The 25,738-nt window shown below is 38.2% G+C and overlaps 1 protein-coding gene across 4 annotated transcripts in view; it reads right to left on the bottom strand.

The window, feature by feature from the left end:
* Ndfip1 (Nedd4 family interacting protein 1) overlaps positions 1-25,738 on the bottom strand; it is a 93,067-nt gene that overhangs the window by 18,953 nt on the left and 48,376 nt on the right. For 2 of the 4 annotated variants that reach the window (XM_063232283.1, XM_063232285.1), the window contains exons 2-3: positions 7,497-7,556; positions 1,868-1,955 (exon numbers count right to left, since the gene is read on the bottom strand). In XM_063232283.1, coding sequence (XP_063088353.1) covers positions 1,868-1,955; positions 7,497-7,556 — 148 coding nt within the window. The remainder of the gene's footprint in view (positions 1-1,867; positions 1,956-7,496; positions 7,557-25,738) is intronic. The other 2 variants (XM_003477193.5, XM_063232286.1) reach the window with 1 other exon arrangement.

The following is a 25,738-nucleotide window of genomic DNA, read 5'->3' as shown; positions in this document are numbered from 1 at the left end:
TTAATAAACAAGTAATCCAAATTCGTATACTGTATATTAGGGTTTTCACCAGGTACATTTAATGGAAGACCAGTATTTATGGTCTGCACAGAAAAGAGTTAATAGGGGATGACACTGTGATTTCTTTTCAAGTCACTGATGTTGATTTGCTTCCATGAGATACCCTAGAATTTTTGCAAAATCTTCAATTTAGCAGGGTTAGTTTCAGTTGCTTACAAATAAAAGAATCATAATTATACAATGAAATGGAAATACAACAAAACTAATATGAGTTCAGAAACTGAAATGAAACACAATTTGAGCTAAGTTCTAAATAACTAGTGGCAGCCTCTGAACTGGAGAGACCACCAACAGATTTAATCTCACATTGACTAATAACAATACCTCAAGTGCTCTAATGCAAAGGATTCCAGGGTTGTGTTTCGACTTACAAAGATGAATGATATCTTCAATCTGCCTACCTATCCGTGTAGCAGGGAGGGCTCAGTAGCAGCACATGAGCCAGGTACTTGCCTGTTTTGGAGAATATGAAAGAGATTCTATCAAAACTGGTGAGGACTTATAGTAGAACTGGTTAGGCTCTCAACTACTGACATTTCTTCTTTTGCAATCCATCCACACATATACACAAAAACTGAAGACATAATCTAGCATAAGAATGTGACGAGTAAAGGCTAAACAAAGAGTTTAAACTATCAAGAACAGTATGAAAGAGTTGGGAGACCAAGGTTTTTTCATTAAGAATTTACCAGCATCAGCCAGGCATGGTGGCACATACTTGTAATCTCCACACTCTAAGAAGCCGAGACAGGAGGATTCCACATTGAAGTCCTGCCTGGGTAACAGTGAGAATGTCTCAAAATAAGAAATAGAAAGAGCTGGGGATATAGCTCAGTGCAAAGGCCCTATGTTCAAGTTTAACAGTCCAAAATGGAAAAACAAAAATTTACTAGCACACTTGGGCATGGTGGCACATACCTACAATACCAGCTACCTAAGAGGCTGAGGCAGGAAGGCTGCAAGTTTGGGGCCACTCTGGGCAACTTAACAAACTGCAAATTAAAAAAAGAAAAAGTGGGCAAGGACTTGAGGTGTAGCTCTGAGGAATACAGATCAGAGGTAGAACGCTGTTAGCTTCAATCCCTGGGACTGGAAAAACAAACACAACAATTTACTAGCATAAAAGACATAGTGCATTCCTGGTTATAGAGACTGGAATCACTTAAGGGTGAAACAGACCATGTGGAGACAGGAAGGGGATCTGGAGACGAGAGGAAAAGAAAACAGGAAGGGAAGCAGATGTAAAAAGGACCAAGAAGCAAGCTACATGTGCACCAATTCTCCACAATGAATGCATTTATTATGCATCAAAAACATACACTAATTTTAAAAATAGGTTAAAAAGGAGGCAAAACAGCTAATAAAAAAAATAATCAAAAACTAAAAGTAGGCGATCACCCAGTTCCTGACTTCTACTTCCTTTATATGAAGAATCAATTAGAATGAAATTGAGCTCTATTAAAAAACCCAAATCTCTGCTGGGTGTGCTGACTCCTGCCTGTAAGCCCAGCCCTGAAGGAGCACCACAAATTCAAGGCCACCCTGGGCTACATGGTGAGCTCATCATACCCACTCTGACGTACTGAGCTCTGTCTCAAAACAACAACAATGGCCAAAATCTCTATTTAAAATGAGGTTTTGTTTCTCAGAACAACAATGTGAATTTCTTTTACTTTAGGCTTCAAAATAAAAACAAAGCCAAAGATAACTTAAGAATGCAAAAGCAAACACCAATAAGTACACACCAGACAAGGCATAGAGTAAGAGTTATGGAAGGAGTGCACACACGGCCTGCTGGGCCACCCACCTGCGCTCTCCGCAGAGATGCTGCTGTAAGGCGGAGGAGCATCACCGGCAGCCTGCGCGGGTTCCCCAGCCTCTTCTTCACTCTGCAACTGAATACAAAGGGCAGATTTTAATGGACCAAAAACTGATTAGAGAGACATCAACCTGACAGCAGGAACAGCTGAGAGAATGAAAGCTACCAATGTGTTTCAAAAGCCACAACACGTGCAAATCTTTTTGGACAATGAAAATATAAGGCAATTTTTCTGGTTTTGTTGCTTATATATGTTCTAATTTTCTGTAATGAGCATTTATTACTTGCAGCAGGTGCAGTGGTGCACACTTGTAATCCTAGCAGTCAGAAGGCTGAGGCAGGAGCAATGCTGCAACTTCAAGGCCAGCCTAAACTACATAGCAAGATCATGCCTTGACAAAAGAAAAATAAAGTCCAAAAAACAAACCAAATTTTATTACTTGAAAAGTTTTTTAAAGTTAGAAAAATGTGTCGATTAATACAAATCAAAGTTTAGCATTATATTTGATTTACATACAGAAATTAAATGTTAAATAATTGGGATAATAATGGATTCAACACTGGACATCTGGTATGTTAGGCCAAGTGTTCAACCATTAACATAAATATCAAGCCCCCTTTCAGTTACTTTAAGTAACCTACAATGAAAATGTATCTGCCTGCTGCTGCCAGTATGAATAGTCTACATAAGTCATAAAACAAAGACATCTCTTAAATTATTTCCTGTGTGACAACAGACATTTCTTTAACAGATGAACTGGTTGAGATTGCAAGTCAATCTACAAAGCAGTAACAATATTTACTGATACAACCAATTTAGGGATCTGATCCTGGCTTCATTATCATCATGAAAAGTAGGAGTCAACCGAGGTATTTTTAAAATGCACATCTCTAAAGTTTACTGTTGGCCAAGTTCTCTACCATGAAATGAAACAGAGCAACTGAGGGACTGAGATGTCATAACCTGAAGTACAACTGACCCATTAAATTTTAACCAACCATCACAATCTCCAGGCTCTAGGCTATTTGAAATCAGACACTAAACAAAACATTTCTGATGAAATTCTGCAAAGAACTCAACTCCAAATGATTCTTCTGCCACACAGACTTATCAGCATCTATCACATGGGCTCATGTTTTGAACCTTTAGTTATCTTTTGTTTGTGGTACTGGGCATTAAACTCATGACCTTGCACTTGCCAGGCAGGCACTGTGTTGCTGAGCTAGATCCCCACCTCAGTAATCTAACCTTAAAGCACTTCCCAAATAAATTATTGTAACCTAAGATAATTTTTTGTGCTAATGAAAGTATATGGGTAAAATAGCCTTAGTAAAGCCAAATATCTTGGGATACCAAACTAGTGAGTTATTTTAAGAGTTCCTGAGAGCATGGATCACCACAATTACTGGATTAATGTGATCTGAAGCTCTCAAAAAGCTATTCTCAACCACCTCAAACCTGTGTCAAAAAAAGGCTGCCAAAAAAAAAAAAAAGCAAAAATCAACAGCAAGAAAGGGAGAAAATGACTTTTTGAGAATATTACCTTACTTACGGCAGCCAGCACTGTCCTGTACTTTAACCTGCTTTGACATTTCTAACCTGTTTTAGATGTCCTGAGCTGGGTCAAAGTAATCGTGTTTCCTCTACATAATTTAGATTTCAGAAAGGAAGCAAGGCAATTCTAAGAAATATAGACATTCAAAGAATAAAGAGGTAAAGAGGTCTACCATGTCACTATCTATAAAGTAAGTTGTCTCCTAGCTACCTGGAAATTTGCAATCTGATCATCCTCCACATGACAGTAACAGGTTATTACAGAGCAAAGAAATTCCAACCTTCTCAGAAACTTCACTTTTCTCTTTGGTGAGGAAAAAAATTAGCAGTGGAAACACTTTGCTCCATTAAAATTCACTGTTTTAGAATCATGTAGTAGTATTTCCAACAGAAAAGAGAAATTAACAACTAAAATTCCTACTATGCCCTTGGAGAGTCCACAAACTGGGATAACCTCAGGAATTCACTGTACAGCCTTCCCATTCTGGCTTGTTTTTATAATGTCAGTGGATAAGACAATGTTCCATCAGCAAAGAGGTTTTTAATTTTAATTTTATTTAATTAGTTTATTTATTCATCTTGGGGCGGCAGGGTCTTGCTCTGTAGTTAAGACTGGTCTTGGACTTCCAGGAGAACATGGCGGATAGATAACAGCAGCTACAGAGGCTCTCTGAGATAGCCAGCTTAGAATCCAGGAATGGTGCGGTGTGAGGAGTCCTAAGCAAGGGGAGATATACCCTGTCGACCCAGGAACGAACTAAGCTGAGAGAAACCAACTGGAAATGCAATCCCGGTACTATAACTGGAACAGATCAAATCTTAGCATTGAAGCTGGAACCCACGCCTCTGGAAGCCACGATTTGAATTTCCTGCTGCCGCTGCTGCATCTGAATCAGCACAGCAGGGACAGAGACACGAAACCTCTGAGAGCAGGAATCAGCGAACAGAGTTGAGAGCGGGACTGGCGGGGAGCCCTGCATTGACAGGCAGTGAGTGAGACGAACAGGGACCCTTCCATAGACTAGGAAGCTCCAACAGAGTACATTCTGGGACTGGGCAGACTAGCTGGAACAGGACACTGCAGGGACTTAAGTCGCATATTCCCCTCTCAAGTGGGATTGGTGGGGAGGGCTTGGCCTGGGTGACGCTGCGGACTAAGACCCAATAGGTTAGCGTAAACCAGATCCCAGCGTCTGGCAGTGCACCCTAGCACTAAAGCCTTCAGTAGGTTGACCTGGAGGGGCGGGCCCAGCAGAGGCTGCCCAGGTCTGTGTCTCCCTAGTACACTGCAGTGGGTGGGAACACCTAGCCGGCTCAATTCAAACACACTGTACCTGACAAAGAAAGAAACTGGGCCTCCTATATATGTATGGAAGGAACAAAAAGTATGAGAAGAGGGAGCAACAAGAAAGGGTCCTCAGTCCCCAATCCTGAGAACACTGATCCAGGAAAGGTAAATGCAAAGGAGAATGAGGACAGAAAACATACAATATCAGACACGGCACCAATAGTCATAAAGTGACATCTCCAGAGCCTCATAGATGAGTTCAAAAGTGAAGTATTTAAGGAAGTAAAGCAAGATATAAGTAGAATAGTTAGAGAAATGCTAAGCACCACCAAGAAAAAAAAGATGGTGGAATGGAAGAACAGAAAAAAAGGGGAGAATTGTTTGATGGAGAAAATAGACAAAACATAGCAGAAACTAAAAACTCTATTGAAAGCTGGCATAACAGCTTGAAACGACTAAGGACAGATTATCTGAACTGGAGGACAGATTTGTAATGTGGGAGCAGTAATGAAAAACTTCTTTAAAAAATAAGGAAACAAACAGCAATAATACAAAGGCTAGAAGATGATAAGAGGAGCCATAACTTAAGGATTAAGAACATAAAAGAAGAAGTAGGGACACAAACAAATGAACTACAAAGGCTATTCACAGAAATAATCCAGGAGAATTTCCCTAATTTAGTAAAAGGTAAAGATACTCAGATGTATGAGGCATACAGGACCCCAGCCACCTACAACCTAAACAGAACTATACCAGGCATATAATAATCAAAATTCCAGAAATCCAATATAAGAACAGAATATTAAAAGCCGTCAGAGACAAGAAACAGATCACTTACAAGGGAACACCCATCAGAATTACAGCAGACTTCACAAACCATCAATCACGAAGAGTGTGGGGGGAAATAATTCAAGCTTTGAAAGATAATAACCTCCAGCCAAGATTGATATATCCTGCACAACTGTCCCTAGAAATTGATGGAAAAACAAGGTGCTTCCAGGATAAAGAAGAACTAGGGGAATTTGCAACCATCAATTCAACACTACAGAGAATACTATAGGATATTCTAAAAAAAGAAAAATACCAAGATTCCAGAAACAGTGGCAGAGAGGCACAATGAATGGAGCAGAAAGTGAAATGAAGAAGACAAACTGACAACTAATGACAGAAAAAGAGCTCAACAGAAATGAGGCAGAGAAGGTTGGATGGTAGGAACAGCTATTTTGGAGAAAACAAGACATCATAATAGGTAGTGCTGATTTAATATCCTCTTGTTTTGAAGTCCCAGCAAGCTTTTGTTCTTTGTTGGGTTTTTTTTTTTTTTTTTTTTTTCTTTTTCCTTTTTATCGGTACCGGAGATCGAACTCACGACTGCCTGCTTGCAAGGCAGGCGCTTATGCCACTGAGCTAAATCTCCAGCCCAAGCTTTTGTTCTTCTGTCTCCATCGGTCTTAACATGTTGCATCTTATTGAATTTTATTATACGTGATAATATAAACAAAAACTTTTTATAGACAAGGAGACTATACAGAAACCATTGTTCATTTTCTGTTAGTTGATTCTAAATACCCTGTAATACTGTCATTCTCTTGAATGGTTTTACATTGCCTTGATATGTTTGATGCTACAGTATACGAAGTTATACTCACAGATTTCAAGGAAAGAGACACTATGGTAACTACTTTTATGTCAGGATATCTTTTTTTTTTTTTTTTTGTCTTTTTCCTTTTTATTGGTACCAGGGATTGAACTCACGACTGCCTGCTTGCAAGGCAGGCACTTATGCCGCTGAGCTAAATCCCCAGCCCTGTCAGGATATCTTGTGGTGAAACACTATTTTGCTTAAATGGTTATGTTTTGACCTGTGCTGTTTTGTTGTTATGCCCTCTTTTATCTCAATCTCCTTTTTTATTATTTACTTTTTTATTTTTATCTTTTTAATTAAGGGAAAAATAAATAAAAAATAGCAGGATATATTATAGTAACCCACTTTGATTTCCTGTTAACTTGATTTGAAACCCTGAATTGCTCTCACCATCTTGTTTTGACTGATTTTCCTCTATTCTGTTTTGCTTGATGTACCAAGTTCGAGAGTATAGGCAACAACTGTGAAGACAATAAGATTCATTATGACGCCCATTCTGGTTTGACTACTTATCTTCTTTTGAAGTCCTGTAATGTCTCCAATGTTTTGGTTTTATTGGTTTTGTTCTTTACTGTTTTGTTCAATCTTACTATAACTGATAATATAGGCAATTCTTTTTAAGATAGCAAGAGGCATTATAGTAACTATTGTTGATCACCTTGTATTTTGTTTTTACATTATGTATTATGTCCATCCTTTTGATTTGATTGACTCTGTTTTGTTATGTCACATTTGGTTTTATTCTCTTCAAAAAAAGTAATAAGAACTGTGGGAGTAATAAAACCCAAAATGTGTTAATTGTCATTGTACAAAAGAGAGGAAAAGAAAGTGCTCTAACGGATATAACTGCATGTATATTTAAGTGTGTAAGATAGATAACCATATTACTGAGTTTTGTTGGATCATTGAACAGAACTGTTTGCAGTCTCATTGTTTGAATGTCCACTTTATATGCTTTAATTTTGTAACTTGAACTACTTCTAAGATGACAATGTGTAATCTATTAATTAGTCATTTCCTACTGTTTGTTTTTTCTGAAATTCTGTATAACGTACCCTTTTTGTTTTCTTTTTCTCCTTAAATAAAATTAAAAAAAAAAAAAAAAAAAAAAGACTGGTCTTGAACTCACCGTGTAGCCCAGGTTGGCCTCAAACTCACAGTGATCCTCTTGCCCCAGCCTCTGGAACACCTGCATTACAGATATGAGCTATCACACCTAACCAGATTTTTTTTTAAGTAAGTTATTTAAAATAAAACAAAATTGAAGGAAAAGAGGCAGTTACTTTCAAAAAGAGGTATTTAGTGATCAGCATTTATGCTGAATAGTAATTTGTTGGACATGTTCCTATTTTAGATATATCACAATCTGATGTGGTACCTCTTGGGCTTGATCATATTTAATTTTAAAAATATTAACCTATAAACAATGCTTTTGTTTTGTTAAGATTAATTGAACTACACTCTATCTAAAATAAAGATTTCTTTCCTTTTTTGTTAATTTCCTCTGAAGCCAAGCACTATCTGACATAAATACAACGCATGGGGGTGATGGTGACAGAATGCATGGCCTCGCGCACGCCTGACAAGTGCTCCACTGTGGAGCTATACTCTGAGCGCTTCTATTATTTATTTTAATTTTGAGACAAGGTCTTCTTACATTATTTAGGCAGGCCTAGACTTGCCATCCTCCTACTTCAGGGTCCCAAATATGTATTTAAAGAATCTCCATGAACTAGGAGCAGCAGCCTGTGCCAATAATCCTAGCTACTCAGGAGGCTGATGCAGGAGAGAATCACTTGAGCCCAGGAGGTTAAGGCCAAACCAGCCTAGGCAACATGGTAAAGCCACAATAATAAAACAAAAACCCTTCAATATAGAAATCATATACAATTCTAGTTCTAACAGAAACTTTATATTTGTAGATACTTATACCCTGTAGGTTTACATCTACATCTGAATTCCCATCCTGGTGAGAAAACTTCATTACTACCCTCCCCTAAGTAGTTCTAAAGCTGATCTTTAGTCAGAATTGATTACAGTGTAGTCCAAATTGGCCTTAAACTCATCTATGTATCCCAAACTGGCCCTGAACTCAAGATGATCTACCAACCTTAGCCTCTCGAGAGGAGAAATTAGTTGTGTGTGCCACCATGCCTGGCTGGAATGGACCTATTTTTGAGCAACACCAGAGCAAGGGATAGGACTGGGGCTTGTAAGGGGCAACATTTATAACTGAATCAACTGACAGTGCCAAAAAACTTAAGTCATTCCTTTTTTTGGTACAGGGCATCAAATTCATGGCCTTGTGCTTGCCAGACAAGTGCTCTGCCGCTGAGCTAGATCCTCAGCTCTTAAAAGTCATTCTTATTCTTAAAAGTCACTCTCTTGTATTTACTGAGAATGGAAAAACAATGAAGAACTCTACTAAATGAAATACATTAATCCTTATACTTGTGGAGAAGCATCAATATAACTCTTATCCAAATACAACAAGCATATGAAAAATAATGCCAAGGTGTTTAATAAAATCCATAAAGCTCCTAGTATTTAATTCCTTAACTCCTTAATTCTTGCAGATTTTAGGTTCATTCTTTAAGTTATTAACAATCAATTAGAAAATTCTTCCCAGCATTTGGGAGGCTGAAGCAGGAGGATCACTGTGAGTTCGAGGGCTGCCTGGGCTACATAGTGAGTCCTACCAGATCAGACAGTATGATTACCAGAAAGTAAACAACCGTATTTCTTTCAGTAAACCACTGATTATGCTTTTTTTCTGTTATTAGAAATAAAAAGTTTATAGTAACCTTTGCTAATCTTCTGTTATATTGTTTTGAAGGTCTGTATCATTGTTTTTGTTCTTTTTTTGTTTTAAAATAAAAAATATAAAAAATTAGAAAGTTTGTGAGGACTATGAAAGTTTTATCACATGCAACTGAAACTGCAAATTGTTTCAATCTAACATCAAGAAATTCTTTATATTTCAGAGTAGTTCTCTATTAAATTACTATTAATTAGATGATATTTCAAAACAATCTTGACAAGGCAACAGACATTTAAGAAACCAGTAACCCTAGTTAGAAAGGGGCAAGGATGTAGACAGGCATGGGTGGCCTGTAATCACAGAGACTGGGGACATAAAGGCAGGATCGCCAAGTTAGAGGCCAGCTGGAACAAGATACTGTCCTGAAATAAAAAAATTTCAAAAGGCTAGGATGTAGAGTACTCCTGGGTTCCATCCTCAGTGCTACCAAAATAGTACAGTAATAATAAAAACAGGCAAAGGGTTTAAACAGACACTTCTACAAAGACAACATGCAAGTGGTGTGTGAATGCCAAATGATCAGCAGCATTAAGTTGTAAGAGAAATACAAGTCCAAATACAAGATACGATTATATACCCACTGAGACAGCTAAAACATAAGACATGTACCAGGAATACAAATAGTGTAGCTGCTACAGAAAAGTAGTGGTTTCCCAAAAAAGTTAAACACAGAATTGAGATAGGAGACTAGGGCATAGAAAACCTGGCTGGGGAAGTAAGTGTGACTTTTAACTACAAGATCCCAGACATACACACAAAACAGTTACCAAAGGCCTGCACGTGGAATTCCCTCAAGAACTCAGCAGGCTTTCAACAGGATGGCCTGCCTGTGTGAGCGGTGTGAGACCTGCAGAAGTTATCGTTCCTTGAGATTCAGACAACATAAAAGGTCATGCCAAGGCTTGGCTACAAGAGTTTCTGTTAGCCCATCCTGTGATTCTCAGATGCAGTGTGTACTTTTTTTATCTTTACTCTCAACCTCTTTCTATTTATTTGGCCCAAGACCATTCTGTAATCAGTTTCTCTCCCATTCTTCAATTTTACTTCTTGAATAAACTTTGCCACTCCTTTTTGTTCCTTTTGTCCAATTCGTTGTTCAAGGCAAGAAGAACCTGAAATCCAACTCCAGAAGGAGAGACAAGCAATCTAGAATCCAGTAATGTTTAGTTGGCAAGCCACTTTTTGGAAATAAACTATCTGTAAAAGAATTATATGAAAATCCAGCAATTTTGGGGGCTGGGGATTTAGCTCAGCGGCATAAGTGCCTGCCTTGTAAGCAGGCAGTCGTGAGTTCGATCCCTGGTACCGATAAAAAGGAAAAAGACCGAAAAAAAAAAAAAAAGAAAGAAAAAAAGAAAATCCAGCAATTTCACTTCTAGGTATATATCTGTCTTAGTTACTTTTGTTGTTGCTGAGACAAAATACCTGACACCCAAAGTTAAAGAAGGAACAGTTTGTTCCGGCTCAGTTTGTAGAGGTTTTGGTCCATCATCAGTTGGCTCCAAGGCAGGGTGGCATGGCAGAGGGGCATGTCAGAAGAGAAACAGTTCAAGGCAGGCATAAGACAGCAAACCAAGCAAGGGACTGATGAGATGAGCCTCTTTCTGTCCTTTATATCTTATTCAGGCTACCTACCCTAGGGTGGGTAGCACTCACACCTTTAATCCTAGTCAGCCCTTAAATCCCACGCATTACACACTTTATACCAGCCACCTCTGAAAAGCCCCACCTCTGACTGCACGAGGCTTTGGGGGGACATCTAAACACAAGACATAGTGGGAACACAACTGAAAACATGTTCACATGAAAGCTTGCTCATGAATGTTCACAGCTGTATCATTTACAGCAGCTAAGAGTCCATTAACTTAGAATCCATTGTATGGATATGTGATATATCCATACAATGAAATATTATTCAGCCAGAAAACAGGATACATGGTGCCACACAGGTAAACCTTGAAAGCAAATCCACAGACAAGGATTAGTGGCTGCCAGGGGTTGGGAAAGGAGGAAAGAGACAGCTGCTAATGAATCTTGAGCTTCTTTTTGAAGTGATTAAAAATGTTCTGGTGTAAAAATGGGTTATGTTCCCATGGATATCTCCTAAACATGTTATTTGTGTAACAAACATACTGAATTATAAAGTAACCATGGCTGAAGAAAATTTTTCCCTTTAACATTCTCCTTTCTGGAAGAGAAAAATATTAGCATCAAGATATCCGAAGGTAAACTTGGTTAATATCCTATTTTAATCGATAAAGATATGATTCCAAAATCAGGCAATGATACAACAACAAAAACTATAGAATATATTTTTGATGAACACATATGCAAATATCCTTAATAAAATACTTTTGGACCAAATTTGACGATACTAAAAAGGTCATGCATCACGATCAAGTTGGTTTCATTCAAGGGATATAAGGATGGTTTAACATAATCAAATCAATAAACATAATATACCACATATAAAAGCAAAGCTAAAAATCACACCTTCAACTCAATTGACACAAAAAAGGTCCCTAAAAAAGTGCAACACCACCTTCATGATAAAAGCCTAAAGAAATCGGGTACTGAGAGAGAGAGAGATCATTCCTCAGTCAATGCCATGTACAACAAACCAACAGCTCACATTATTCAAAACAGGGAGAAAGTGAAGTATTTTCTCTAAAATCAGGAACAAGGTTAAGATGTCTATTTACCACTCCAGTGTCATACCTGAAATTTTATCTTATAGCAATTAGGCAAGATAAAGAAAGAAATGCAATATAAATCTATACAATATGATCCCATACTTGGAAAATCCTAGACTCCACCAAAAGACTTTTAGAGCTGCTGAACAAAATCGGCAAAGTAGCAGGATATAAAAATCAACATTTAACAATAGCTTTTTGTTTGGTTGGATTTTTCTTTTCTTTTCTTTTTCTTTTTGGTGCTGGGGATCAAACTCCTGACCTTGCGTCTACCAGGCAGTCACTTACACAGCTGAGCTAAATTCTCGGCCTCTCAAGAGTTGTTTTTAAGGGAATTTTTTTTATTATTATTTTTGGTACCAGGAATTGAACTTAGGGCCTCATGCTTGCCAGGCAGGCGCTGTGCTGCTGAGCTACATCTCTGGCCCAATTAATAGCTTTTCTGTATGCCAATATTGGACTAGCTGAGATAGAAATCAGGAAAATAATTCCATTCAAAACATCTTTAAAAGAAACTTAAAAGATCAATCTAACCAAGGAGATAATAGAAATCCAAATCAAAGCTACACTGAAATTCCATCTCATCCCGCTCTGAACAGCTATCATCAGGAATACGGAAAAACAGTAAATGGTGGTGAGCCCGCAGGCAACATGGGTTATGGGGGAGAAGTCATTCCACACTGCTGGCAGGAACGGAAATTAGTACAGCCACTATTGAAACCAGTGTGGAGGATCCTCAAAAAACTAGAAATAGTTACCACTTTGATCTAGTTACACCACTCCTTGGTATATACTCGAAACAAAGTTGGCACACTATAGGGCAGCTGCTTTCAATGATACAAAAAAGCCCACCGCTGCACATGTGTCTTAGATTTGCTATTTCTTCTACATGGGTACCTGCATACTGATGTTTATTGTGGTGCAATTCACAGCAGCTAAGATATGAAACCAACCTAGGTGTCCATCAACAGATAACTGGATGAAGAAATTGTATTTATATACAATGAAATTTTATTCAGCTGTGAGGAACAACTGAAGTTTGATTTTGTTTTTTGAGACCAGAGTACTGATACATAGTCCTGGCCAGCCTTGAATTTATTATGTAGCCCAGGATGGCCTCGAACTTGAGGTGATCTTCCTATCTCAGCTTCCTGGATGATAGGGTTACAGGCATGTGCCACCATGCCTGGCTCAAGAATGAAATTTGCAGGAGAATCTGAATGAATATGGTGGTGGGAGTGTTGAGTGAAATAAGTAAGACTCAGAAAGACAAATATTACATGTTTTCTTTAATAAGTATAATCTGAAAAAAAAAAAAAGACCTAAAAGGAGTAATGGGGTACAAAGGAGGAGCACTGGAGGGATATAATCAAAACACAGGTATTGAAAGCCAGTACTTTGTAAAATTAATATGGACTAATATTGAAAGATGGAGCTGAGGGATGAAAATCATTTTTCCCCCTATTTCAAGAGCTCCAATAAGGATGACTTTGTTTTTTAAATTTTTTTTTTTATTTTAAAGAGGGTAAAACAAAACAGAACAAAGCAGATCAGAGCAGAACAATGGAAGTGACACAGTATTTCAAAGCAAGACAACAGGAGATCTTCACTGGCTACCATATTGACTCTTGTTTTCCTCTAAATAGTTGTCCACATCTTCACACATAATGCAAAACAAGACAGTATAAAACTGATCAAAAGGAAAGAATGAAGGCATTACAGGCCTTCAAAATCACACTATAGGAAAATCAACCATGGCTATCATAATATCTCTTGTTCTCTTCAAAATAGCTGTCCATACCTTTATATATATTGAAATTAAATAATACAAAACAGACTAAATCTAAACAAAGAATAAAAGCATTACTGGACCTCACAACATGATGATAGGAAATCAGCAATTGCTACCATACTGTCTCTTTTTCTTCAAAGTAGCTGTTCACATCATCATACATAATATAATCAATTCTTGTAAACGCTTTAGAAGTTCTAGGCATGTATGCATAAATATACATCTATCTTTTTTGTATTAAAGAGAAAAACAAAACAAAACCAATTACTAGAAAAACAAGAAACAAAAAAGACAAATAAATAATAACAAAGAACCCCAAACAATGACAGTATAGGCTTTCAAAACAAGGCAGTAGCAACGCAATTAAGATTGTTATTTAGCACAATAATCTTCAAAAGAGTTCCTCAGATTACTAGATATAAACATGCACAATCGATTTAATCCTATGAATGTTAACTGTTTTGTTCCAAGAACTAGTAGAATTAGCAGCACAATCATCGTAGCTATCTTAAGTATGTGTATATACAAACTTATATCTTTATTTTTCCTTCCTTTTTTTCTCCTTTTCTCTGTGTTAGTTTTTCCCCTTTATGCAGATTCTTACCTTTTCACAGTATTTACTGAGGATTCTGTATCCTAATTACTCTTACATTTTCTTACACTAGGGAGACACAATGGTATTTACACGTGAATTTGATTTATTTTACTTATGAGTATGGCCTCAAGTTGCATCTATTTACGTATAAAAGCCTCATTGTTATCCTTTATAGCTGAGTAGTACTTTATAAACATACATCTTTTTTATCCATTTCTCAGTTGATAGGCATTTGGATTGTTTTTAAGATTTAGCTATTACAAACTGTGATGCTAGCTGGGGATTTAGCTCAGTGGCTTAAGTGCCTGCCTGGCAAGCATGAGGTCATGAGTTTGATCCACAGCACCAAAAACAAAACAAAACAAAACAAAACAAAACAAAACCAACAACAAAAAAACCCAAACTGTGCTGGTATAAACAGGGGTGCACATATATCACTGTAGTTATAAATGTTTTCAATTCTTCTGGGACTATGCCCAAAGTGGAATCTCTGGATCAAATGGGACTTCCAATCCCAGCTTTTTGAGGAACCTCCAGACTGATTTTCACAGTGGTTGCATCAGTCTACACTCCCACCAAGAGTGCAAAAAGAGTTCCTTTTTCCCCACAGTCTCTCCAGCATTTGTTTTTGGTAGTTTTCTTGATCCTGGTCATTCTTTCTGGAGTGAGATAGAATCTCAGTGTTGTTTTAATTTGTATTTCTCTAATGACTAATGATGCTGAACATTTTTTCATGTAGTTATTTGCCATTTGTATTTCTTCAGCTAAGAAGTATATATTCATCTCAGATGCCATTTTTGGATTGGGTCTTTTAATTTTGGAGGTCTTTTCCCATATTTAGGAAATTTTCAGCTATTATTTTTGTAAACAGTCTTTTGATACCATTTGTGTTGTCACCTTTTTCGTTTACACCTATCAATCTTATGTTGTTTTTCTTTGTATCATCTTGCAACTGTTGAATTATTTCCTGATTCTTTGTTATTTTTAAAAGATCTTTCCTTTCTTGTCCACTAGCTGTAATCTTGTCTTCAAGGTCTGAAAGTCTATCTTCACTTTCACTGAAGTGGTTTTGCCAATTTTTGATTTCCTGTATATCTCATTCAATGTTTCTTTCTTGTATTATTCAAAGTTTCCATCTTTTTGCAGTGCTCAATTTTTAGATGTGTTCAGCATCTTTTATTACGTTTATCATTTCTTCTTTTACCTGGGAGATTATTTCTGATCTGAGTTCCTTTACTGCTTCCCGAAGTTGTTTCTTTACTTCAGCAGCTATCATTGCAGAAGTTTCAGATGTATGGCTTACATTTTCTTCTATGTCCATGTCTCCAAGGCTTGTTTGGGATGGGCTGGAGGTTTGAGATTGCATTTTGCTCTTTCATTTTGTCATTTTCCTGTATTTCCCTGGAGGAGCTGAATCCAAGGTCTCAGCTGTTTCCTGGGATGAGAATATCTGTCTGTATAGCAGGGAGTTTCTCCTGTTGAGTGGAGGTCATTAGTCAGCCCTTACCAGGTCCCTAGTGGCATGCGTAGGCTCCTCAAATGTGGGGCATATGCTGGGTGGGCCTTGAGTACAGCCCCCATGGTGCTCTGACCCCAGCTGCTTGAGGTTGCTGGATAGGACTCTACTAGGTTCTGAGTAGTGTACTAAGGCTGAACAGGCTGTACACTATGCAGGCGTTTAGCTCATGTTGCAGGGCGCACCAAAGCTCCACAGCTGCTTGGGGGTCACTGGGTGGGGTCCTATCAGGCTCTGAGTGTTGTGCCAAGTTTGCACGGCTGGATGGGGTTCCCTGTGCAGGCTTTCAGCTCGTGACACGGAGTGCAAGCTGTTCCCTGACCACTTGGGATTGCCTGGCAGGGCTCAACCAGGCCCTGAGGGACCTACTCGAAGGTCCTCTGGTGATTGAGGATGCTAGGCAAGGCCCTAAGAAGTTTCCAGTGATGTGCCAAGGTTGCACAGCTGGATATGGAGATTGCTGTGCAGGCTTTCAGCTCGAGATACAAGCACCAAAGATAACTTTGAAAAAAATGGATGGCAATTTAACTCAGTGGTACAGCACTTATCCAACATGCATGAGGTACTACAAGGCCCTAGGTTTGATTTCTGGCACCACCAGGGTGGGGGATGAGGGAAGTGGGGGCAGAACAGAGAGACAGAGCAAGTATCAAAACCAAAATACTCACTACTGGATTTAGACTGGCCCCAACAGCATCTCTCACGTTATAAAGAAAGGATAAATGCAAATCCTCTTAATAACAAAATGAAAACACAATTAAAACCCCAAATTCACTAAAGCAAAGGAAAAGCAAGTAATTAAAATAATGAATTTAAAAGTCAATGCAGTAACAGATGAAGAGAATACTGCAGTACATCTCCTTAGAAAGGTCTTCAGTTTGTAATGCTTTCTATTTAAAGATTTTTGCGGCTGTCACTGTTAACATGAACACAGCTGATGAATCCTTGGTTTTGTAGCAGAGAAAATACTCTAAGTCAGTATTTATAGAAGTCCTTAGAAATGAGAGCACAAATACTGTGAACTTGGACCACTGATTTGATGGGTGTTCTTGACTTTCTAATCTTCAATGTTAGGTCCACGAAACAAGAAAGCAAAGTAGGTGGCAATACACTGGGCACTCATCTTCAACTTTCTAAGATGCCAAGGCAGTTTGAGAACTCATTCCTCATACACAAATACATTTAAATGAGTTGATATGGCTATAGTACTAACACTATCAGATTTGTGAGTGGCACCACAATTTGTCACCTGCCAACCCGTCTCATACATATGTTCAAATAGTTCTTAGCACTGTGGTCCCACCAAGATATAATCAAGCAAATGGACCTTGTGTTTTCTGGCACCCAGTTTCAGTACATCTGCAGTCAAGAGCCTTCCAGATTAATGGTTCATATTTAATGGGTCATCAATTTTATAATGATTTGGGAAGAAGGAGAACAATCATTTGGTATTTTCAAATAGGTATTAACTAGTTTCTCTGACTTTGTACTGTAGTACTTTTATTAAGGAACAACATCCAAACTATTTAAAATCAGGTCATGGCCTCTTCTCCATTTGGTTGCATAAGAAAACAGGCTCAGCTAAGAGCTCCAGGGATACTCAAGAGAAAACCTCTCAGATTACTAAGGAAATGGACAGTAGCAACCAACTTTTGTTTAGAATAAATAAAATTTAAAATAGTAGCTAGACTAGAATCACTTTTAAATCATTTGTATTAAAAACCAGTTCACATTTTAAATGTGAAAGCACAGACAGTCCCCTACTCTCCCCATCCGGGTTTCTTTCTTTTGCAGTACTGGGATCAAACCCAAACAGTGCTCTCCTAACCAAGCAACATCCCCATTCCTTCTTATTTTCTGAGACTGAACCTTGCTAAATTGCTCAGGCTGGCCTCAAATTTGCAATCTTCCTACTTTGATTTCCGACTAACTAGTATTACAAGCATGCATCATTATGCCTTAAAACTTTAAGATCTGAGATCAGTGATCTGAGTTAGATCTGAGAACAGTGGTATATGTCTGTAACCCCAGCATGTAGGGAGGCTGAGGCAGAAGAATCACAAATTCGATTCCTGCCTGGCAACTCTGTGAGACTCTACCTCAAATAAGAAATAAGAAGAGGACTGGGGGTACAGATCAGTGACAGAGCAGCCCTGAGTTCAATCCCTGTTACTAAAAAACAAACACAAAACTTACATAGAATTTTCAACTAAAACATGTTGACATTCTAAATAGAAGCAAAAACAAACTTCTAATTATTTACCATTTAAATAAATGTATGAGTAGCCCTTTTCAGGAAAAAAGTTGTTACAACAGAAAATGGATTACAACTACCATCTGTTCAAGAATTCTTTCAGGTTTCAAGAATTACTTTACTTATTTTTAGTGTTCTGAGACAGAATCTCACTATGTAGCCCAGGCTGGCCTTGAACTCCTGGCAATCCTGCCCCTAATCTTCTAAATGCTGGGATTACAGGCACATGCCACCACACCCAGCTTTCAAGAATAATTTTAAAAATCACTTATAATCTAAAACTCACAAACAGAGCTAAAATGATTCCGGACTTAGCATATGGGGCATTTCTATCCTCTGTTAAGATCTTATATATACATATAGATAACTACCCACATGTATATTCACATATTAAAAGATCCATATATTTAGGATACATGTAACATTTTTACAGACAGATCTTTATATAAAATATAACTTTACAAAGGAAATGAGAAAAGAAATCAACTCTAAAACTCCAATGCAAAGTTTTGTTAAGTTACATACCTTTCAATACAAATTAGTTTTATTTGTATCGTTAGGGACTGGGGATTTAGCTCAGTGGCATAGTGCCTGCCTGCCAAGTGTGAGCTTTGAGTCCACCTGAGTTTCACTCCCCATACCACTTCCCCACCAAAAAAGATAATATATTTGTATTGAGTTTTCTGAAAAACAGCTGTTCTATACAAGTTTAAAATGGAAATACTAAAATAATATAGATATCTAACCTACAGAACTGGGATCAAATGTGAATATACTGCTGGCTATGGTGGCATATGCCTATAATCCCAGCATTTGGGAGGCTGAGGCAGGAGGACTGCCAGTCTTGGCTCCAGAGTTCAAGGCCAGTGTGGCCCACACAGCGAGACCTTGTCTCAAAAAAAAAAAAAAAAAGGTGAATATATCATTATTCAAGCCTTCTGTTCTCTCCACTGCCTTTTCTACTGCAGCCCACAGCACCCTTCTTTGTAGACATTCACAAGTTTCAGTTTGCTGAAATTGTACTGGCTACTGCACACCAGGATCACACTAAGTGTTAGGCAAAGGAGGAAGAAACAGGCACAAGCTCAAGAGGACAGGCTTATTTCAGAACAAAACTGAAAAGGGCCCTTCTGACACTAGAGACCAGACCAGCAATTCTCCTACAGACTGTGCGGTCTTTTGTAGGCTCATGGGGAGAGGGAGTTCAGTGAGGGGGGTTGTACCTACCTGCCAAGAATAAGGCCGGAGAGAGTACACCTGAGCAGGGTTGACCAAGGATGAGGTTCGGGAAAGCTGAGAAAACAGTGGCTCCTATCAACAGCAGCGCTGAGTGCTCTGAGTCCCCAGTACAGCTGCGCTGGGAAGGGGTGGTTTACAGGGGCCTCTGATCAGGAGGGTGGCAGTCAGATTCATTCACTATCCATAATTTTTTACTACTTAGTCATGGTTCTCTTACTACCCTTGAAAGAGTATGTCTACTTTTTCATTAATTTACTAAATGTAGATGTTACTTTAAGCCATAATACTATCTAGGTTAATAATTTTGGAGGCTTGGAGTTAATTCAATGAGAATTTTGTTGAATGATGCTTTGTATACAATATTTAGAATCAATTATCTGTCAACAAGGTCAAAAGAGTTTTTCCATGAAATTGGCTGACAAAATACTACATGTCGTCACCTAAAATACCAAACACAGTTCTTTGGTGCCCCAGCTGCTCCAGCAGGACTCTACTTGTTATATGTGAATGTGCTCTACCATGAGCTCAGCTGAGCTTCTAGGCCATCACAGGGGACTGTGAATGCTTCTGTCTGTTATTTCCTGCATCTGACCATTCTTCAGAGAGGGGTTATTTCTTCTTTTATAGTTACTAGCTTTCTTATATCCAAGGACACAAAGAGGTTCACTCACATTGCTACCCGAATTAAGAACTTCTATTTGCTCAAAAGATACCATTAAAGAAAACAAAAAGGTAACATAAACACAGGAAAAGTTATTTTTTCAAAAGTTCCATATCCAAGACATATAAAGAACTAAAAACTGCTACAAAAAAGGAAGCAATGAAAAAGAAAAAGAGACAAACGATTTAAACAGACACTGCACAAAAGATACTTCAAGTGGGGATATAGATCAGGTTACTTACCTAGTATGAAATGAAAAAGATCAAAGTTTGACCCCTAGCACACGGGATGGGAGGATCCAAATGTCCAATAAATTTTATTTGTTTTTTGGTACTGGTGGTCAAACTCAAAACCTTGTACTTACCAAGCAGATACTTGTGCCACTGAGCTAAATCCCCAGCTTATGTCAAATAAATTTTACAAAAAGATGCTCCATTTCATTAGTAATTACCAAAATGTTAACTAAAACTACAGATGATGGTTAAAATAAAGGAGAAAATAACAAATGGTGATATGTAACAAACCACTCATAAGACTTTACATTTATACAACTATCCCAGAAAACTATTCAGCAGGATCTATTAAAGATGAACTTACACACACTTTATAATCCAATACGGATAGTCAAAGAGACAGTCACAGATACATTAAAAACCATACAAAAATGTTCAAAAGGGCCAAGGATACAGCTCAGCAGCACAACACCTACCTTGAAAGCATGAGGTCCTGAATTCAATTCCAGGTACAAAAAAAAAAAAAAAAAAAAAAAAAAATCAAAGGAAACGTCATAAAATTGGAAACTGCCCAAGTGCCCATGACAGAATGGCTAACTGAACTGTGCTAACTTCATGCAACTGAATTCTGTACACATGTGAATGAATAAACTATAGCAACATACAATATTAAGCAAAATAAGCCAGACATAAGAGTATTTACTGTGTGATCATATTTATATAACAATGTTTTAGCCAGGTATGGTGGCACACAGCTGTAATCCCATTCCCTCAGGAAGCTGAAGCAGTAGAATTACAAGTTCGAGACCATTCTGGGCAATTTAGTGAGATCTTATCTTAAAAAGGGTTATTTTTAGATCATCATTTCCTGGATTCAATCCCAGCAGTGAAGAAAAAAAAATTAGTAAAACAAACCTAACACACTAACACTAGTACAGGGTTACCCTAGAGAAGAAAGAAGGTGACCAAAAGAGCACTCAAAGGAGCTTCTGAATACTAGTAATGCTGCTTCTTTATCTGAGTCTAGTTAAATATGCCTGTTGACTTGTCAAAAATTCATTGAGTTGCGTATTTGCCACTTCTCTGTGTTTCTGAATGTATATCACACTTCACAAACTCAGAAAAAGAATAAAGGGAAACTGTCAGGACTAGTGATGCAGACTGAAAGCCTTCTGTGAACCGGCACCTTCCAACATGGCTTCTTAGTGATGAACAGATAAAAAGATCTAACGGTGCACTTCTAATCTACCTGAAGACATGGCAACTAATCTCAATGCACCTTAACTTACCAGTTCACATTTATCCAAAGTGGAGTCAAGTACCACATAATGTTCTAGTCAACCACGCGCACAACCACAAACAGCACTGTAGCCCACTGGTGACGGTGAACCCATGGAACACATGGTGCTGTGGGCTGTGTCACTGAAAGCTCCAAAGGTTCGCCCTCACTGTTGAGCAAGATACGCAATCTAAGTTTATGTGTCCAAACGGGTGCCTGCAGTCGGTCTGCCCTTTTTCTCAAATACTAAAGAATAAAGGGAGTTTTGGTACTTATATACATTAACTATAACATGTATTTGATGTTTTATATGTGTCCCGAGACAATTTTTCTTCACTCACTGCAGCCCAGGCAAACTGAAAGACTGGACACACTTGCTCTACAATGCTCATACATTAAATAACCTAAACAATGCATCGTCAGAAGAGCTCCCCACTATTAAGCAACACCTCACTATACATTACTTTAAAATCATCAAATACCTTTACATTCTAGGGCTCATAGCAATTCAGTGGTAGCGCTGCCTAGTGTGGGCAAGGGTCTAAGTTTGATATTCAGCACTGCAAAAAAAAAAATAAATAAATAAAACAAGTATCTAAATAAATATATTTACAGGGTTGGTAAGTAGCTAAGCACAGATAACTGTTATAACCATGGAAGACAATGGCTGTAGGGTGACTGTGTCTCAGCAAGTACATTCTCTACCACTACTTAGCAAAGGGGGCTGTAAAACAGAGAAAACAGGGAAAGGCCTTTAAAAAGCAACTAAGGGGCCAGGGATATAGCTCAGTGGCACAGTGCCTGCTTGGTACATGTGAAGTCATGAGTGAGGTTGTGAGTTCAATTCCTGGTATAAAAATTCCCACCTCTAAAAAGCAACTAAGGTCCTCTTCTAATAACTCGTCTAAAAGCAAAGATGCAGGCAGGGCACACTTTCAAAAAAGACTGCTATAACCTGGGCAGTAGTCACACAGATTTATTTTCACTCTTCATAAGGATATATGCATTATGTACTCTCTTTGTACACATTCAATAATAATAAAGTTTATAGTTCTATAGCTCATTTAAAAATAGCAACAAAAGAACTAAAAACAAAAAGGAGGAGACAGCTCCAATCTCTGTCTCTATAAATAGGAAACATTTAGCCCAATATGGTGACACATACCAGTGAATACCAGCACTCTAGGAGGCTGAGACAGGAAAATTTCAAGTTGAACTCAGCACAGTTGAACTTATCAACTTAGTGAGACTCTGCCTCAACATTTTAAAAAATGAAAAGGGTTGAGGATGTAGCTCTGTATGAAGATCTTGGGATCAAGCCTCACTACCGTCCCTCCTGAAAGAATTAGAACTAAAATTAGCGCTCAATCTCCTATAACACTTAGCATACCATATTAAGTACAATTAGGTGTTTGATAAATGTTTGTGGTATGTATAAAGAAAATTTGGTATTCTGATCACACTAATTTCTAGAATGTTTTTCCTTCTAAAATGACCAATTAGCATATCCAATAAGCAGAATATTCCACATTAAAAAAGACAGCACAGACACTAAAAATCAGTAACAAAGCCACAACTACAACTCAAGTATACCTGCTGACTACTGCCTACTCGGGTCTGACAACCCAATGCACTACCAGAGCTTGCTCTCAGGCTGAGAAGTTCCAACAGTTACACATGTCCATTAACCTGGGGTCAAGTATACTCATACAGAGATTATGGAGGGAAAAAACATTCAAGATGGCCTGCCTTGACTGAGGCCTGGACATGAGGCCCCCTTTCCTGGTGAGAACAGTAACAGTCAAGAAGTAGATGCATAAATAAATAAATAAGGAAACATTATATCATGTACAGATACAAGTTCTCTGTGATCAATGTGATCATTATGCATATCTAAAGTATTTCAATAAAATCTAATTTAAAAAAGACATGGATGCATCAAGCATTTAATAATATCTTTCCCACTACTCTGCTCTCACAGAATATTTCATTCTGTAAGTGCCTAACTGCTATGTTAACAATGCCACTTGATAAAGGCTGTCAGGCCACAAGCGTGGGGTCAGGGGACCCAAAGGTAACTATGGCTGGTGTTTCTGATCTCATTAACTCTGTAGCTTAGCAAATAAAAGATAATCAAAGAAGTAGTTACAACTGTAATGGCCCAGTTAAAGATTAAATACACATTTGCCTCTAATCCCTTCCAAAATCTTCTTAAATGAAAATATTATTAAAACAATGTATCTTTTAAAAGCAAGTATCTAGAAAAGCAAGCAACAGGAGAAGCAGCAGCAGTAAACCTGAATGCTGAAGCAGGATGCCAAGGAGTAATTGACAAACCCAAGAAAACTGCATCCTAAATCAAAAAGCAGAAAAGCAATCCATTTTGCACCCCAGAAAACTCAGAATTTAATGGTCCTAGGTACCTGCAAGTAAAAACAAAGGAAAAGGGAAGAAAGTCAAACACAACTCTAAGGACCCTCAGCAGAAGCCAAAGTTTATTGTCAGGAAAAACAGATCTGTGGAATGGAGGAACCAGAGTTTAAGACAAAGAGTAACACACAGAGAGTGAGTGACTCAGAAATTTATACACTAAATCTTGAGATCACCCTGCACTCTTCCTCCCATCATTCTCAGGATACCAGCAGCTAAGCCTATCTTGTGGGGAAATTGAGAAAAGACCCGAAGATGACTACACTCAAAGAAACAGCCTAACCAGGTCACGCTATGGTGCAGGCCAGTGAGAAGCTTCATCAAACATACTGAGCTTTCAAACTGCCACTGCTTTTTTTTTTTTTTTTTTTCTTTCCTGGTACTGGGGCACACACAACCAGGTGCTTACGCCACTGAGGTAAATTCCCAACTCCAAACTGCCTTAATAGGCATTAAATGGGCAGGCAAAGATTGCAAGAGAAACCCAACATCAAAGGTCAAAGATCAGTGAAAAAAAAAGTAATGTGGAGCACATAACGATACAGGAAAACAAAAATCTTTTATGGTGTATGTGTGTATATGTTTTGTGACAAGGACTCACTATGTAGTTCGGGGCTGACCTTAAACTCACAGTTATCCTCCTATCTCAGTCTCCTGAGTGCACCATGCTTGGCTGGAGAATGAAAATTTAAGAGGGAAAAAAGGCAGCTGAGGATGTTAACTCCAGTGCTAAAGCATGTGCATGGATAAGGCACTTAGAACATTAAAATAAAGACAATGTATTTATAAATGGAAGAACAATTATAGGAGTTTTTAAAAAAAATAAAACAAAATTTAGCCAACAACTAGAAAGTAAACTCGGCAATCTCATAGGAGAGGAAAAAGAGATGGGATATACAAGAAGAGGTGAAACATTATTTAAAAAAATAAAGAATTAGGGCTGGGGATACAATTCAGCGATACAGCGTCTGCCTAGAAGGCACAAGGTCGTGAGTTTGATTCCTGGTACCAAAAAAAAAAAAAATCCTAAAACAATAAAGATTTAGCTGGGCACGGTGGTGCATGCCTGTAATCCCAGCACTTGGGAGGCTAAGGCACAAGGATCATTGTGAGTTTGAGACCAGCCTGGACTACAAAAGTGAGTTCGAGGCCAGCCTGAGCTGCATAGGGAGACCCTGTCTCAAAACAAACAAACAAACAAAAACAAAAATTTAGGCACTAAGCATGATGGCACATATCTGTTATCCCAGGACTCTGGGAGTATGAGGCTGAAGGATCACAAGTTAGTGCCAAGTATGAGCAAGACCCTGTCTCAAAATTTTAAATAAAAAAGGCTTGAAATGCAACTTGATGTGAATGCCCTGGATTCAATTCCCAGTACAAAAAAAAATGTAAGAGTCTCAAGATTTAAATAAACCCAAAGAGAATGGGTGGGGGGAGACAGAAAAATCAAATAAATCCTTTTTGAATTTTGCATAATTGAAGGACACAAGCGTCTAGACGAAAGGGCCACCTTTCATAGTGGCACAATGGATGAAAACTGATCTATACCAAAATACGACATGGTGAAGTTTCAGAATGAATCAGACACAGAGACAGACAGAGGCATGGGTGTATGGATGGGGCTCTCACCCGAACAATCAGGCACCTCCAAAGCTCCAGACTTCCTACGAGCAACACTGGTAGCTAAAAGACAACAGAGCAAATTCTCTCAAAACTTTAAAAAGGAAACTGTTGATAAACCAGAAGTCTCAGTGAAATATGAAGGGGCGGGGTTAGATATACAGTCTTAAGAAGAGAAAAAACAGCTTCTTGTGTAGTTCAGGTGGGGCTCTAGGAAGGGCGCTACCCTGGTAAA

This window comes from Cavia porcellus, unplaced genomic scaffold (genome assembly GCF_034190915.1).
Source record: "Cavia porcellus strain 051 isolate PalLab524CR breed Dunkin Hartley unplaced genomic scaffold, mCavPor4.1 scaffold_21, whole genome shotgun sequence".
NCBI lineage: Eukaryota > Metazoa > Chordata > Mammalia > Rodentia > Caviidae > Cavia > Cavia porcellus.
The sequence above is the reverse complement of the archived record's forward strand: the minus strand, read 5'-3'. Positions and strand labels throughout refer to the sequence as shown.